The 17914-nt window shown below is 40.1% G+C and overlaps 1 protein-coding gene across 1 annotated transcript in view; it reads right to left on the reverse strand.

Annotated features, from left to right (window-relative positions):
- Window positions 1-1417: 1417 nt before the first annotated feature.
- plcxd3 (phosphatidylinositol-specific phospholipase C, X domain containing 3) overlaps window positions 1418-17914 on the reverse strand; it is a 16729-nt gene continuing 232 nt past the window's right edge. Inside the window, exons 1-6 of the mRNA XM_056377300.1 lie at window positions 17876-17914; window positions 7786-8042; window positions 7362-7535; window positions 5882-6057; window positions 5214-5315; window positions 1418-4160 (exon numbers count right to left, since the gene is read on the reverse strand). The exon at window positions 17876-17914 is cut by the window's right edge and continues 232 nt beyond it. Coding sequence (XP_056233275.1) covers window positions 4004-4160; window positions 5214-5315; window positions 5882-6057; window positions 7362-7535; window positions 7786-8042; window positions 17876-17914 — 905 coding nt within the window. The 3' untranslated portion in view covers window positions 1418-4003. The remainder of the gene's footprint in view (window positions 4161-5213; window positions 5316-5881; window positions 6058-7361; window positions 7536-7785; window positions 8043-17875) is intronic.

Below are 17914 nucleotides of genomic sequence, written 5' to 3' on the forward strand. Positions count from 1 at the left end.
ATTTATTTTTCTCTCACAAATTATTGTGTTACATTTTGGTGTCTTTGTATTCATACGCGCACATCCATTTTAAAATAGAGAAAGGAAAAATTGCTATCGCTCAGAAAGTGGTAACAAAAGTGGTGATGATCATAAACCACCAGTGGTCAGTTCTGACCAATGGCCCTTCATACAGAATGACACAGTTACAACATACCCTACTCTCTCTGTCTCTCTCTATCCTCTTCCTATGAGTGTTGCCTTCTGCCTCCCTTTGGCCATTTGCTGTTTTCATGTGATCTTTACAATTCCCACAGTTTTGCGTCTGAAACCGATTGTCCTTGTTGAATTTTTATGAGGGACAACAATTCCAGTTCTTTTTCACATGCTTCTGTGTTGCTTTTGATGTCTCTCTCGCTGTGATATTGTAGATTATTGTATTGCAGATTCTATTGGCGTACAAATCAGCACCCTGTGTCATGTACCTTCATAAGTGGACACAGCACTAGTGGCTGGTGAAATTACTCTTCCTCCTCCTCACACTTCAAACTTTTCTGAAACTGTGCATCTTGCTGCTGCCCCTCTTAAAATTGTCTGAATGCCATCATCTATCTCTACCTCCTACACCTCTACCTCCCCCTCATGTTTCTGTTTGCCCAAGTGTGTGTATGTGTGTGTGTGTGACAGAGAAAGACAGACAGACACAAACATGCACACATTCTTATGACCACAATATTTACATTTTCTCATTTCTGAAGCAAAAGACTGACAACAAAATCCAAGGACATACATAAGTGCCTTTTCTCTCAGTTTTCCTCAAAAAGCATCATTAATGAGCTGCAGTCCATTAGTCCATTAATAAGCCATAGAACCACAGGAAAAGAACATTTAAAGAATCATCACATCAAGTGAAAAAAAATCTACACAAAGAAAGTATATATAATTATATATATATATTTTTTTTTTCTTACAAGTGAGAACCTCAAAGCTAAAGTAAGATGCACACAAAAGCGCACGACCAATCGGGCACTCAACATCAGAGTTATCTCTGTTTCCTCTGTGTGAGCAACACCTGGCTGCAGAATGGCAGATGCTGCTTTGCAAAGCACAGTCTCAGCATGGTCGCCCTAGGTGCCGCAGCCCACCCACCTCCATCCTCATCGCCCTGGAAACTGGATGATTTTAGGATGCTCCTCTACACAGATATGGAATAAAAATACTGGTGTGCTAGCTGAAAAGCTGCAAATCCACTTTAGATTTCATTTTAGAGTAGGGCCATTTGTTGATTGAATTAAATTACAGTTTCATTATAATGGCTTTAATGTTTTTTTTTTTTTTTTTGCTTTTCAGTCAAGCAGCTAACCAACCAAGCAACCAACCAGCACGCACTCAATAAGCCAGAGACAGGTCAGGAAATGATGCTTCAATTAGTCACTCATTAGGCATAGAAGCTTTATTTGATCGGCCATTTTCCACTTAGAACAGAGTCACTTTCATTGGAACAAAGGTTTTTGAGTTTTACAACAGCAAGGGACTCTTTTTCACACCAGAACATAAAGGCAACAACAACAGTGTGGACCAGGGAAGACACAAATGTCCTTACAACACAATTTGCTCCTTTGTGTGGGTTCATTCTTAAACTGTGTTGGATAGTAGCAGTGCGACATTTAAAAAATAAATTAACTTGGAGTTTGGTTTTAAAGGCTAAAAACATTTCCAGCTGAGATGCACTCATGCTCTAAAGAACAATATACATAAATAAAATAACAGAAGTTATGCACAGACCTCATGAACCCTTGTAAGGTTTATGTAGAAGTTTTTTTTTTTTTTGGTTCATGCACAAATGTGAAATACCAAATAAATATGAAAAATAAGAGGCAGTAATGACAGCTCAGTGAAGCTAAAAGTTAAGAAATGGTTGTCGATGACTCTTTGCAATAATTTGAATAATTTACAATTTATCGGCAGTATACTATTTGCAATTACAGTATGTACAAACTTTCCACGATATAAAACATTTTAACATGAAACCACACTGAAGTCAAAGAAGTACTGTTTGAACTCTAAAACTTGAACTCATTTTCACATTTAAGCATACGATACAAACAAGTCTTTCTAGCCGATACTCAGTCACTCCATCACATGAGATTTTTTAGAAATGGCACAGTTACTCACAAGACATACATTCACAAATCCAAAGAGTTGAGTTTCCTGTTTTTGGCTTTACATTACCAAACTAGACAACAATGTCCTTACAGAATACATTCTCATTCAAAATGCCACACTGATCATAAGTTGTGTGGATGTTTGACTATGCAGTGTTTTTTTGTTTTTTTTCATGCATAACGTGTAAAACCTTGCGATAAAAATATTTCTATTGTTGTCTTTCTGGGTGTCATTTCAGTGTACTCTTCCATCTTAAATGAGACATTGCAGGGTTAAGAATGAAATGCATTTAACATACATAAAAAAATTTAAGTGTACTAAATGTATTGCACCAGTATTGATACAGCAGAAATCCAGGGATTCAGAAACATTCAGAAACATGAAACACCTGCTAAAGAGCTACAGCTAGACCTCAACTAAACATTTACTGTGTTACTTTCCAAGTGCCAAATCACTGGTGTCATGTTAAGACCCCTCTGACTCAGAATTATGAAGCTTAACCTGTTCTGACTTGAAATAAAATGGGTCTCTGAATGAGTGTCGAGCAACTTTATCACCTGTTATTATGAAAGACACAACACCGCGATACACCTCATGATGACTCATATGCTCTGCACTACAGCAGTAAGTATAGACGCACATACAGGGGGCAAGCATTCAGCAGAAGAGCCGCACACAGTGGATACAATAGTTTATCCTGATGTACTGTATTTTTATACTTGGCTATCACGACTCAGCACCCACCATAAAATCCAATAGATTTGTCACACTGGATTCCTACCCATTACAAATGAATAGTAACGTCTATTGCATTTCTAGCTGTCCCAAAAAAATTGTTTTTTCTATAACTCTGTACCCTGCAGAGACAGCCGATGCTTGTCTTGAAATTTGAAACGCACTGACGATGTGAAAATGATTGTTTAACTGAAACAAGAAATTAGGATTAAGAATTTCTTCCTGGCTAATATGCACTCTTTGTCTATCTCTAAAAGGTTTTGAGCAAGGAGACAAACCAGTGGTAAAACTGTGTGCACAGTCTATGTTGCAAGCTGGCTTCATTGGAGACCATTACTGGGAGAAAAACCCCCATGAGAAATTAACGTTCCAGAGAGAAATGGGAAATGGTTCATTTTTTGTCTGCGTATCAAGTAAAGACATTGTTAAAATGCTGCATTCGAGCTGCTAGCGGTGTTTTCAGAAACAACTGCAGTGGTTTGACCAGGGATGCTAATTCTTAGAAAATAAAGTATTTGAAAAAAATCTCTTAGATGGATTTTCCAAACAAGACAAACAACTGCTAGCTACTTACACCGGCCTACTATTTGTGTGGTTTAAGTTACACAGACTCATTTAAAACAACTTCAGAAATAAAAACTGTCACTGTTACTAGAATATCAAGAATGATGTACCAATACATTTAGCAGAAAGTTGATATGCTCTGAGGAATCTACCCTTGATAGAGTGGTAAGCCTAGAAACAGTGCATCAGATCAGTGGAAAAAGCAGTTATTTTTACAGCACAGGAAGTAAAGAAAATTAACTTCTCACCTGAAAAAGAAACACACATTTTGATCCCCAAAAATAGGAAACAAACAAAACCTCATTCTTTTAGTGCTCAAACCAAACCAACCAGTGTTGTTTCGACTAATTCCAACTTGTCTTCCCTCAACCCCCTCTTCCATTTGATCTCTCAATTCACTATAGCCCTAAATAAAGTGAAAGGAGCAGTGCAGCTCCCCTCCTGAAATAAATGCCAAAGAGAAAACAGTGAGAACACAGACCCCCACCCACTGGCAGCAGCAGCAATAGTGGTGGTGGTTGTGGTGGCGACCGTGCTCTCTAACACCCCCTGCAGGCTCTCAGGTGGCATCATCATCATCATCGTCCAGGTGATAGTTGAGGGTGATGACGGCACTGATGAATTCTCCGAGCTCCACAAAGTCAGCAGTGATAATGTTGATGCCACTCTCCCCGGGTCTCTGTGATCTGATCCACTGCATCATGCCCGGTAAGGCCCTAAGAGGATGCACGAAAACACACACAGACACACACACAGACACACATTAGGGGGAAGAGTAAGAGGGGGTGGGGGGTGGGGGGGATAAAGTCACAAAGGATATAGAAGAAGGGATGATTCATGGTTGGTCGGTTTATCACAGAGAGGGGCACGCTGTGATAAGAGATCTGTGTGACGCAGCATGTGATGTCTGCAAGCCAGACACCAGCTGCGAGGATGACACTCTGAACACTTGCTGGACATGTTCATGAGTCGAGCACCAGGGGAGGGTGTTACTCCTGCAGATGCCTCGCCCAGCTTTGTGCGTGACAAAATTGTCCTCCTCGCGCCTGCTTTTCTTGTTGTGTGGAGTCCTACGCTGGCAAGTCTGTGTGGCAACATGAATGGATGGAAATTTTGAAGGATGCCTACATCAAAGTAACCAAACGCCTGGTGGGAACGGCTGATAGTGGAGTTATCAAATGAATAATTCATGCCAGGAAAATTGATGGTTTTGCTGCTAAGGCTTTTAACAAACTGGTGACATTAAGAGGGAGTGAAATACAGACAAAGCTAAGGGTAAATCAGAAAAAAAAATCCTCCACTACAACTGAAAAAGGGAGATATAGAAAGGGGGAGGAGAAAGATGAGAGGCATTGCCTCTGGTTTGTGGCAGCTTTTCAAAAAAGAAAAAAAAAAATACTTGAATGAGGTCAGTGTCAAACGCCTGGGGATACCTGTGGAAAGCAACATGCCTCTGGATTTTGTTATAAAATGCCATGATGACTCACATGTGACTGTTTATGTGTGTGTGTGTGTGTGTGTGTGTGTACATGCTCATGGATTTTTGTTGTGAGTTGTTATGGGTAAATCATATCTTTTCTGTGTCCTCTGGTGCCTGAGGGGTTGCCATAATTTCGGTCCCACAGTGTTTGTGCATATATTGAACATTGTGTGCCACCAGTGGTGCTAATCCTGCCTCCTCTCCAATCTTAGTGTTATGCTGAACATGAAACATTTGGTTAATACACAAACACACACACATAAACAGGAGCACACACACACACACACACCTTTCTGTGATTGTCTCTCTCAGTCCGCTAGCCACACCCTTCATCACAGTGCTGGCCTTTGGTGTCAGAACCACCTGGGAGACAAAGAACGTCCCCTTCCTCCTGCAAGAGACACATCAAGCATCTACAATTTTTTCTACAATCTTCTTGGTATATCTTTGGCATTTTATCAATGCACCGTATGACAACAAAACAAAAACACTTCCTTCAGAAACAATAAACACAAAAGTTTCACATGCAAAATTATGTCAGCTTTTGCAGAAACTCTTCCCCATTACTGTCTGTGGTTTCCTTCAGATGTAGATAGTATGTATGTGTGAATGTATCTTCACAGAGAATTAATGTAATTTTACTTTGTCACAAAGCCATGAGGTTGTGATGATTTTTGCATTTAATCTTTTCCCATTCTCCTAGATGTAGCAGTGAGCTGAAGCACTACAGCAAATGAAATTATTAACCGCAACCTCCTAAACTCGGGGCAAAGTATGTGCATGATGACAATAAATCAAAATCATAACGGAACGACCCCTCACGTTGGACTTTACGACTCTAGCTATAAAACATAAAACAAAGGTAATGACACATAGATCATTATTTCAAGCAATAAAAACATCACTAACAAACTCTCAAGTACAAGTGCCCACAGTGAAATGGATGTATCGGCTGACCTGCGGTCAGTGACAGACGCCTGGAGAAACTGAACCAGCTTCTCTGGGTCAGTGGTGTTGGCCCAGGGAGAGGGCATCATCTGGCCTGGCCACAGGAAGGGCACCTCCAGGGCCATGGGGTGGTGGTAGAAGACCAGCACCTGATACTCTTTCTCCCACAGATACTGCAGAGTCACCTGAGCATGAAGAGGAGGGAGAAGTGTGTTCAGGGGAGCAGGGAAGAGATGGGGAGAGATGGTGGGAGGTGATTAAAAAAAAAGAAAAGGTGACAAGTGTTGAATAGTAAATATGAGCACTGAGTGACAGAAAACATTCTTAACAGGTAGCTGAGATGTACCTGGTAGTTACTAAGAAAGCTTGATGTTTATTTGAATGAAAGCAAACAGAAATAAGTTGATGTAATTGTCTTATACAGCGCATGGCACTGATTATTAAGCAGCTTTGTTCAATACTCACTTCTGATTGACTACAGAAATGGTGAAGTATGTTACTTTAGAGGACAGACAGCTTTGTCACATAAACAAACACTTTTTTTTTTTTTTAAAGTCTTATCATTGTGCACTGCTTATCAAGAGTACATAAAAACATCATTTTAATTTGTACTTTTGAAGTTATTTGAGGCTGTTGAAAAGGAAAAACACATTTCACAGAATTACAAAAGCATTATTTTGCCGTTCCGTATCTCTGCTGGAAGATTTTTGGTGGTGGAAGATTGTAGCTAAAGTTCTTTAACTACCAACAACATCTATATTGCATGTCAAATGATTGAAGTAAGTGGCCATGTTATAAGCTAAATAACTAAATATCAGCTATAATAGCTCATGTCTTTTGATGATTTATTTTGTGATAATGACCTCATAGCTGAACATTTGTCCCTTAAATAAGCCAAACAAGTGCTGGACAAGAGTAGCGCAGTTTATTAACACTGTACAGGACAGAAACTGTGAGGTAAAGGTCAGATAAGGAAAGTAGTTGAGTGGATGTACTCATAGACAAATGAATGGAGAAAAGGGGGAAAGAGGAGGGGATGTAATACCTGTGGAGAACACCAGTAATTTGTCTGCTCTAAAATTAAACACAACCCACATTCCCCTACAGCACAGAGAAGAAGTTCATTATTTTCCCAGAATCCAGTCGTGACTATTGGCCTTTTCCTTCCTTTCTTCACTTCTGCACTCCACATTCTCACTCAGGAGCAGCACCCGACAGAAAAATATGATCTTGGAGCGTGTGATGCTGGCTTGGGGCTTGGATCTTGCATCTTACGCGATCAAAACACAGGAAATCACTGTTGTGCAGCACTGAGAAGACAATTTATCAAAAGCCTTTTGAAGACAAACACACACAGAAAGTGTGCCTCAGATGTGTCCTTTCTCAATCAAGAGTTGTTATGGTGAAAGAAGTATCTGAGATAAATGTTTGAGGCCAGCTTTAATCCTACTCCCTGTTATGTGCTGAACTTATTTAAATTTGAAAGTACCTCCTGAGCGAAGACAACTGGGCAGAGCTTCTCTCCAAACACCTCTTTTAACATGGCCACCAGTTTTTCATGGTGCAGGTTCTGCACGCCATAGAAGTGGTTGAAGTCCAGGAACACGACCTCTCTGGCGTGAGCTGACAGGAAACTGCTGATCTGCTCTAGACCTTCTCTGACCTGAAAAACACAAATATGAACGATAAAAGTATTCAACATTTCTTTTATGACATAACGATATGACATATGGGCACATAAACAACTGCGGTGTACTTAAAAATCTCTGAAGGACCTTGAATGATTAAGCTCTCAGTCTGCACTCGCACATTAATACGCTGCCACATACACAGAAATGTACAAACATCACTTAGCAACCACAAGCATCGCTAAATATTCATCACATCAAAAACCATCAAAACGCCGTGCTGACCGTGGCGCTGAAGAGCCCGTGGGCGAAGTACAGCTCGTTGTCAGGGTCGCGGGGCTTGGTGGAGATGCGCAGGTCAAAGAAGCGGATCCCAGCCTCCAGTTGGCTGGTGAAGTTCATAGTCTGCGTAGCTAACCACTTCCTCATTAGCTTCTTGGCCACCGTGCCAAAAACAGAAACAAAGTTCTGCACCGTCTCCGGCTGCTCGGGGCCCACTGGAGACGCCTCGTCGATGTAGAAACTGAAGGAATCATGGGAGCCTGGAAAGGACACAAACATGAGTCTGCATGCAGGGATACTGAACGCTGCATGTTTTATTTCTGTGGTGGGACACTCGCTGTAAGAGTGGGGTCCGTGGTGCCATGGCAACAACACGGATATTCAGTGTATAACGGCATCCGTGGTCGTAAGTCATGAACTCTGACAGCTTGAAAAGAAGACTGTGCACACATACAGTACACTGATATTTTTGATCAAGTCCTACAGAAAAACATTCCTCTTTTCTTATATGGCTTACAGTATAAATATCTTTATAGTGAACCCTCAAATGCAATTGTTAATTGGTGGTTTTCTACCTATTTGTGCCCCTCCAGTTACTGTTTGCTTGTACTTTTTGGTCCACTTTGCAGTTTGTCAGCAAATAGATTTACTCCATTTCCTAATGATCTAACTATGGAACAGCTGAGGAAGAGAATGAAATGTAGTTGAAAGCTCGTGAAACAATAAGTTGGGCTTTGTGTTGAGAGCTGGACAGATCTAAGTCAAGTGTTTTGGCCATCTTCTTTCACAAACCAATTCACTTTGTTCTAGTGTTATCAGTGGCCCCTAGTGCAGGAAATGTGTGTGGTTAGGGGTAAACATACAGTATAGGTCTGCAGCAAACGATTATTTGAATTAATGATTAATCTGTGGGTCTATAAATATCTGAAATGCCTAAAAGTTTGAAAGAGCTCAAGGTCATTGAAGTCCAAAAAGTTTGAAATATTAATTTTACTATAATGTAAGACAAGGAAAAGCAACAAATTCTCCCATTTGAGAAGCTGGAATCATCAAAAGTTTGTCATTTTCATTCAATTATAAAAATAGTGGCCCATAAATTGATTAATTGACTAATCATGGCAGCTCCAATACATTATATGCTTCCAACTGGAGCATTGCCAGTTTCATTAGAGATTGTTCCACACTCCATGATATAATACGTCTTTTTGGGTTCCAATTTTAGGTGGAGACTTTCATTTTTGGTGAAAGCTGATATTAGTGTTATCCTCTGACTCTGTAAATATGTCTTCAAAACGTGCAAAATCAGTCTGGTCCTCAATGACTCAGTTTGCAATTTCAGACCCCTGAAGATTTTCTAACCCCCACAGAAAGGTTCCTTTCTATTTTTCACAGGTACTTCACACGTCCTCTTGGTTAGATAGGGTATCTTGTTTCAGATAACAGGATCACTCTTTCATCTTATTTGTATAACTCAGCTGCTAAATCGAACTATGCTCCTGTTATGATGGATATTAGTTTCATGGAGTCTAAAAAAAACACAGTAAAATGGAAATTCAGTTCCTCTGAGTCACGTTGTAATTAACTTTTCTTAATTTTATTTTGGATCAACTTTTTTTTTTTTTTTTGCAAAGTATGAATAAGATCCTAGATATCTTGTCATCAATGTAATGAGAAAGTTTTTTGAGTCATTTCCAGAAGTCAGATAACATCTTGCAAAGTTTCTGACAGAGAATAAAAGACAAAGAGAGAAAGAAAGAAAAAAACTACTGTCTTTGACTCAACAGATTTCCAAGCTAGATGAAATATATTTTCACCCCCTCCTGACATACACAAAACACCTAGCTTCAAAAGCAGAATTGGATAGACCAACAGATAAGGTGGCTGAACTGCTACTTGAATTCAGATGCACTTTTTGCACTTTCTTTAGAAAGTTGTGCAGATGAAAACTGTTATGTGGGTTATCCTGAGTAACTGGAAGATAAATGCTGTCAGATTTTTCAAATATCATTTTTCAGTGCCTCCAGCATCACAGGCACATTTCCATTCAACACCATTGTTTTGGAGTGGCAGCAGAAATCTCAAAATCTCAGCAGGTGAAACAGACGCTATATGAATGGAAAGACATCACTGTCTATGAGTATTAAGTACACTGCATCATTGTGATTCATAGTTTATTCTTCTTCTTTATTATTCTATAGAGCGGTACTCAAACAAACACTGTTTTGCAGTTATCCCATTAATGGCAATAACACTGGAGCGATTGTGAAAGCCTGTCAATGTACTAATGCATCCCTTGGTGACATTTCCTTTATACGAAGGTGAATTCTATCATTAGGTCTGAAGGTTGTGTGTCCTTCCATGCCTGTTTGAGAGTGAGAAAAGATGTGAAGTATGTGTGTGTGTGTGTGTGTGTGTGTGTGTGTGTTTGCGTCTGCACATGTTATGCAAATTAGGCTGACAGTAATTCTGGTATCCACCTCCTGCTCCCATCGCTGCAATCAATTTCTCATCCTTTTTTTGTCTCTTCATCACGTCCCCTCACTCTGTCACACAGACAGACAAACATGCGCTCCCCTCCGCCACCAACACACGCACGCGCGCACACATACACGGAGACACAGAGCCTGAATTGACCTTCAGCTATCTATACTCCAGTGCCAGGCCTTTGCAGTCAGCCGAGAGAATGACCATAAGCAGAGCAGACAGCTGAATCCTGAGGCAGGGCAGCAAACAGCATCACTACAGGCTGAGCTGTACCAGCAGGGTCACAGCGTAACAGAGTATGACCTTAGACTGTCGCAACAGCTGGCTCTGCTGCTGTCGCAGAGAAGGATTTCTCTTTGGCTCTGAAGGTCGTGCAACAAAACATCATAATTAACCCGCAATTATTTCCATCATCCACTATCCTACCAGTTATTTTTTCCATGAATCAATTAATTGACTGACTATAAAATGCCAGAAAATCTCAAAGTGATGTCTTCAATTTGCTTGTTTAGTCTGACAAACAGTACGAAATCTAAATATATTCAATATTCAAGGAGCAAATTTTAACATATGAGAGGATGGATCAAGGTAATGTCTTCACACTATTATGTGATTATCAAAATAATCAATTCTTTGACCAACTGACAAATAACTTATTGTTAAAGCTCTACAATAGACATACATCTGTAGTACTCAGCTGTACAGTTCATTAGGATATTCATGAGATATTTATTGTTATATATTTCCGAAAGTCTTGGGAGTTCATATAAATTAAATTCCCCAAAGACATGCAACCAACTATATCTTATCAGGTTTTAATGAAACGCCTAAGGCAAAGCAATAAAACCTCTTTGTGCATTACTAACAAGCATTGCCTTAAATCTGTATAACAAAAAGCGTGTGCATTATGCTATACTGCAGGGAGAAACAATCTCACAAGAGGAAAAACAGAGACGGTATCAACCCCGAGGGGCCAAACATTTCCCCACGTGTGTAGAACATCTGTGAAAAGCTGCAGAGGAAGCTGTGCAGAGAGGTGGAAGCTGCAATTCAACACAAACAAGCTTTTGTACCTGAGCTCTGAACATGATTAATTACTGTTTATGTTGTGAAATTATTTGCTCCACCTTAATGCTGCGTCACATCTCAAGTGGCAACACATTCATTTGGAGAAACATTTTAGTTTTTTGAAGTGAACTGTGCAGATAATTATTTTTCAATGCTCGAACAAATCTGAAGAAATAACTGAGCCCCAGGATTGAGACATCTAGAGACTGAAGTGACATCTGCATTTAGATCTATGGGAAAGACATCAGCAAATAGGGACTGAAATTGCAGTCGCCAGCGCACATTTGATGACCGTGTTGTTCGTGCATTAGTGCCATATGTAGTTGCTATTCCTCAACACAAGACATGATTAGACTGTGACAGCAAGGAAAGTCAGGGTCCATAGAGATGGGTATCATACTAGGGTTGCAGTGATTACAAAGATGAATGCACATTTGAGAGTTCAGTGGTGCAAAAACCACGGGCACCCATCTACGGAGATGTGGAAAAAAGTGATATGGTCATTTATTTAACCTTTATTTATTTAGGTAAATCACATTGAGATAGAGATCTCATTCTCAAGATTCCATGTTTCTGGGGCTTTGACTCCAAATGCAGTCTTCCCAAATTCAGAGTTTACCTTAGGTACATGCAGTGTTACCTGGTCATGTGACCATGTGATCAAGAGAGACATAATATAAATTGGTAAATTCCCAATAAGGGCTTTGTCAGATGAGTCATCCTTCACCATATTCTCCACAAGTGTGTGAGTGCATGTCTGGTGTATACACCAAGAGAACGATACAGGCCTGAATGCTCGACCCCTGCAGTGAGGGGTCCACTAAGAGGGAAGGGTCACTGCAAGTCAATATCAAGTTGTTCTAAGTGATCGCCTTTATCATATGGTGACACAATTCTATCCCGATGGGAATGGTCTTTCCCAGGATGACAATGCCCCCATCCACAGGGCACAAGGGGAGGTCACTGAATGGTTTGATGGGCATGAAAATGAAAATGATATTCTTCAAATTCCTTCAAGTTCAATTCGCTTTCTCTCCTGACTCGCTACTCCTTTCCATCTTGTTTGAGAGACAGCGCGCACAAACCACATACATTTCCGGCGAGGCTGAACGATTTGACTTCGTCACACGCGATATATTTGGTCAAACTAAAGTTGAGCTTTGACAGAGATTTCGGTGGGTCATGACTCATAGGGGCATATCCATTTTTCAGAAAATACCTGTGCCATTCCCACCTCTTTACCACCAATTTGCTTCAATTTTCAACAAGTGTTGTTTTTTTTCTGTCCCTCACTCTGTTTTTCTCCCTCTATCAATCTACTCCCCCCTCTCCTGTTTGTTTTGAATTTTACCTCCTTTGTTTTTCAATGGCTTTTAACTGGCTGATTTCCTGCCCATCAACAACCTCGCTGCACTTCCCGTGTTTATCCTGGCATCTGATACCATTCATCCTCCTTGTTCGGGGGCTTAAATGGCAGCTGAGTGATCTAGTCGAGGGACTGATGGACAGATTTTTCAGCTAAACGTCCTGGGCTGGCCTCTTTCTCTATATAAGACTGAGGATGCGTCTTCTGCAGTGGATTTGTTTTTATTGCCTATGAGGCCATCTTAATTTAACACAATTGCCTTCACCATTTCCCCCTGGCCAAAGGTATGCTATTCATTCATTACCTCTGGTGAAGCTTTGAGCTATTACATTCAGCCATCGGAGAGGCTGAGTATGGCTCCCTTGAGCCCTCTCATGCAAATCTGACACTTTGGTTTAATGCGGCCACTGTAGTATCTCTGAGGTAAATCCCTTCCAGTAGTTTGCTGCTTTGAATGAAGTCAAACTAATTGTAATTTCCCCTGATAGCAAATTAATCAATTTTAACTATATACAACCCACTGCCTAATTTTGAAATAAGTATTACATTTTTTTCTGATATTGTATTGGGAGTAAGTGTTTTGCTCACTACGCATGTGCTGACTGTATCTCGAACAAATCATCACAATAATAATATCATGGTAATGTTTTTTTTTTTAATCACAATATTAAATTGTATTGTAATGTATTTATCGATATGGATTAGGCCTATATTAACAATAAAACAAATCACTCTGTGTAATGTGAAAGGGGTAAACATATAAACATAAGTAATTGCTTTATGAAGGAAATATGGGTTGGGCTATATATAATTTATTTATATATATATAGAGGCTAGGTTATGTCTGTAGGCTTGTTTTGGAGTTCTGCCCCCTAATGGCCAAAAATTGATAAATGCAGCTTTAAAAAGCCAGAAAGAAAAAATGTGGATAAAAAAAAAAGAAAAACATAATTGTGGCCAAAGCTCAGTTAATTAATATTAATGGCATGTACATTTAGAGATCTTAATTTACATTTAATCATTGTACACACCTGCAGGACACAGAGATATGTTCATGCCAGTCAGCGCATACTCCAGAAATACTGAAAATCCAATTCAATTACTAAGGCGGTGAAACTCTGACAGTCATTCCCTTCCCTCCAGTAAAGCTTGTTTCACGGTGACAGAACCATAGAGAAACAGATTCACAGTACCTGTTGAAGTGCACCTTCGCTGACCACCTCAGTCAGACGAACGCACAGCCAGGCAGTCTACAGCACTCATCTAACAATAGCCACAGAAACACAGCCCATCATGTCCCCCACTGATCAGCTTGGGGGAAAGGAAAATGGTAACTATACTCCCTTTCTCTTTTCATCTTTCTCTCCCTTTAATGACCTTCATCTTTGATCCGCTAACACTCCCTCTGCCTTTCCTCTCCTGGTCATCCCCTCACCCTTTCCACAACCAGCAATAGAGTAGAACTGGCACAAGTCAACTACTTGTGGACTCAATAGGTCGGCCAACACATGCTGAGTCATGTCTAAGCAACCATGCTCCTATCTCACAGTGGTTCTGACCAGCAGACAGCCGACAGGATTATGCTGATGAAAATATGTGTTATTTTTATATAATAAATAATTAAATTGCAAGGTGCTTGGCTGCTGTGCTGTGTCATGAGTCACAGCAGCATAAACAACTCTACAGCTCTGTAATTACTCTAAATAAACAACTCACTGGTCAATAGTTATGTTCCATGCTGCCCTCTGATAAAAAAAAAAAAACATCTGCCGATCTAAATCTGATTGTGTCAAAATTGTTTTTATATATGGTTATAGAAAAAGCTGTCTATTCACAGCTTCTCTCCTTTTACTGGACACATTTCAATCCAGTTTCACAGCAGATCTGAGTCAGCCCTCCTCAGGGTGACAAATGATTTATTGGCGTTTCGGAGTCTGACCATCAGGCAATTTTGACAAAATCCATCATTCTTTTCTCTTGCATTATCTCGGTCATGTTGTTGGATCATTCAGGATCATGCTTTGCAGTGGTTCGGCTCTTACCTACAAGACTGATGAATTATGGACAGAAATGATTACTGTTTGTTCTCCTCTATCTACAAGGGTCCATTTTAGAGCCAATTCTATTCTCATGAAATATGATTCCAGTGGGATCTATTTTCAGATATTGCAACATTTCCTATCCTGGTTACACTGAGAATACGGAGCTGTACATAAACATACTCCTTTTTGTGTTTTGGAGATTTCAGTGCTGACCTTTGAGCCTTCGAGTTCCAACTATTCATTAGAAGCTTTTTCTAATTCAGGACTTAAGAGACATTAAAACACTTTCTCTCATTTAGGAACCTGTAGATTGTTTTACACGTCTACATATTTTTGTCTATTGATTACTGTAAGTCTCTCTGTCTGAAGGACTCACTCAGTCGGCTTCGTCTTGCCTGCAGCTTGTCCAAAATGCAACATGGCTCTTCAAGGAAAGAGACCTCTCTACACTCCCTGTGCTTATCTCTCTTCACTGGCTACTGATTTAATAAAAAAATGATTTTAACATTTTTAAATCACTGCATTAATAGACTTCAGTGTATATCTGATCTCCCAGCCCCCTTTTGGATCAGTTTACCCCCTCATCATCAGCTCTTTTTTACCCATGTTTTTGAGTGGAAATGAATTTTTTTTTTGGTAATTTCACAAGTATCATTTATTTTTGTTGTATTAACGTCTCTGTAAAGCGCTAGGTCAACATTTGTTCTTTTTTGTCTACACTAGACTTAACGTTTTTTTTTTTAAATGGAAACTGATTTTCAACATCTCCCTGAAGATAAGTGTATGGGTACGTTACATTCAAGCTGTACGGAGGTAGTTACCTTTGCTTAGATTAACTGGTACGTCACCATTACTGCCACCACCTCAGTCCACATGATGGACTCAGGCAATATCCCTCAGTCTATAAACCCCCAAACCTTTGTGAGTGTGAGCTTGTTATTTGAAAATGTATCTTTATTAATTGCCTACATTGGTTACACGACCAATCAAACTAACCAAAAGAAAAAAAAAAAATCAAATAAACTGACACGGATCCATGATTAGATCCTACAGATTTGCCAAGTACAGAGGTTCTAAGTCAAAGGAACTAGCAACAGCACATATGGTAATTAGATCCTATCTGTCACGAAGCAGCTGTTGTAGCTGTCAAACACGTATGCTACCTTGAGAATCTATCATGTGTTATGTATAGCCATATACGGCATTTAGGTACATTGGCTCATTTACCAATTATTTAAAATATGACAAATTGATCCCATTAAAACATCATGAAAAAAACTGATACTAATTAAGTCTTCTCTGTCACCACGAAATCTTGACATAAACTCATTGGCAATCATACACAAGATTATGTATACTAATTAGTACAGCTGTGCAATGCTGGCATCACAGGCACAGTGGGGACTGTTTAGCTTTTTGGCAACAGCATAGCACCGTGCCATCACATCAGCCCACACAGTGTGATACTCCAAACAGCCAAAACACTTTGACCTGGATCATTCAGGCTGTGTCAGCTGGTAAACCATGTCTTCTCCTCAAAAATAAATCATCACTGAGTTACAGGGAGCAGAAGTTGGATGGTGAGGATTATATACATCCTGAATATAATATTACTCCAACTAAGAGGAGGAAATGAGACAGTTCTCTCTTTTGTTTCTTGTCTGTCCCAGTTTTATTCCTGCTTGAACAAATGCTTGTAATGTTGCGTTCTAAGACAAAAAGGATGTGATATGAGACACACTTTTGAGAGAAATCAGACATATGCCCCAATAAGAACACATGGCTGTTGCTAAATAAGCTCCCAAGTGGATTATGGAATTTATCTTGACAAACCTTAGTGTGCCATCTATGTGCACACATGCACAAGACAGTGTTAATAATCAGGATGTTCACAGAATTTGTATCCAATTGGAAGATAGAATGAGAGCAGCTGAGCTGCAGGCCATAGGGCCAATAAGACGTAATGATACCTAATTAAATGGCACAGAGCATGTTCCCATGCTGCCTTGGCATGGATGATTTGTGGTGTAACACAGCACATGTCACGTGATTCAGCAAAATTACCAGCATGAGGTTTTACCTGCCATGCTGTTCCTGTCTTTCAGTCGCTATTTCATTGAATCTATGAATTGCACGTGCCTTGGCATCCTTAAGGAGCTGTGGTCAGTGTTGGTGATATGCCACGCCTCACTGGACACTCAGCACCAAGCCATCTGCATCTGAAATGCCATCATGCACATGCCAACCCTGAACACAGCAGGTAGTTCAATCGTAATAGAGAGGTGGAGGGAGAGGAAGAGTGAGACTGAGACAAAGAAAGAGAGAGAAAAAATAGAGGGTGAAGCACAAAGGATTAGAAATGAAAGGAAAATGAAGAATGAAAGCGCTTTGTGTGGAGGTGTGATAATCACTGGGCAGCAGATATGGAATTAACTGGCTGCTAATAAGCCATTCCATCAGTCAGACCAGTGGTGGGCTTTACAACCAGCATTTCCAAATTGGATGGAGTTTAAGGAGACATGCACACTGATTGGCTAAATGCCCACCAACCCATTTTCTATCGGAAGCGCTGTGTGTGATCATCTGAGCGCAGTGACTGAACCCATCCCACTCCCTGTCTCCTCTCCTCAATGGCCACCACCCCAGTGCAAAAGCCAAAAGTCCTACACAAACCAGAGCAGCATGGTTCATCTGTGCACCCTACTCTGAAATCAGAGTGGCTCGGCTGGTCTCTGTTTTTTTTTTTTTTTTTTTAACCTCAGTAAATCTCATCGTTTGGTGGAGAAGCTATAAATCATTGGTATCATTCATTCATTCACCCTCAGACAGCAGAGCATAACACGAGGAAGCCGAACTCAAAAGAGATGGCACTTCTCCCGTTGCGCAACAGGTCTTTGTTCTAACCGGGTACAATGAAAGTAACGGCACATTTAAGGTTACAGGAGTTACACTGGACGCAAAGAGAAACATCAAAGTTTGCCAAGCGGTGGAGTATTTTAATGTTAACACTCATAGCATATGTATTTATTTATTCATCACCTACTAGAATAGCTACATGCAATGTGCGTGGATTTAAAAAAAAAAAAAAAAAAAAAAAGATGGACACGTTCTCCTCACGTAAAGAAACACTTACCGGGAATCGCCAGGTTGGTGAGCGGGATGGTGTGCATGC

Source organism: Seriola aureovittata, chromosome 5 (genome assembly GCF_021018895.1).
Source record: "Seriola aureovittata isolate HTS-2021-v1 ecotype China chromosome 5, ASM2101889v1, whole genome shotgun sequence".
In the NCBI taxonomy this organism is placed as follows: Eukaryota; Metazoa; Chordata; class Actinopteri; order Carangiformes; family Carangidae; genus Seriola; species Seriola aureovittata.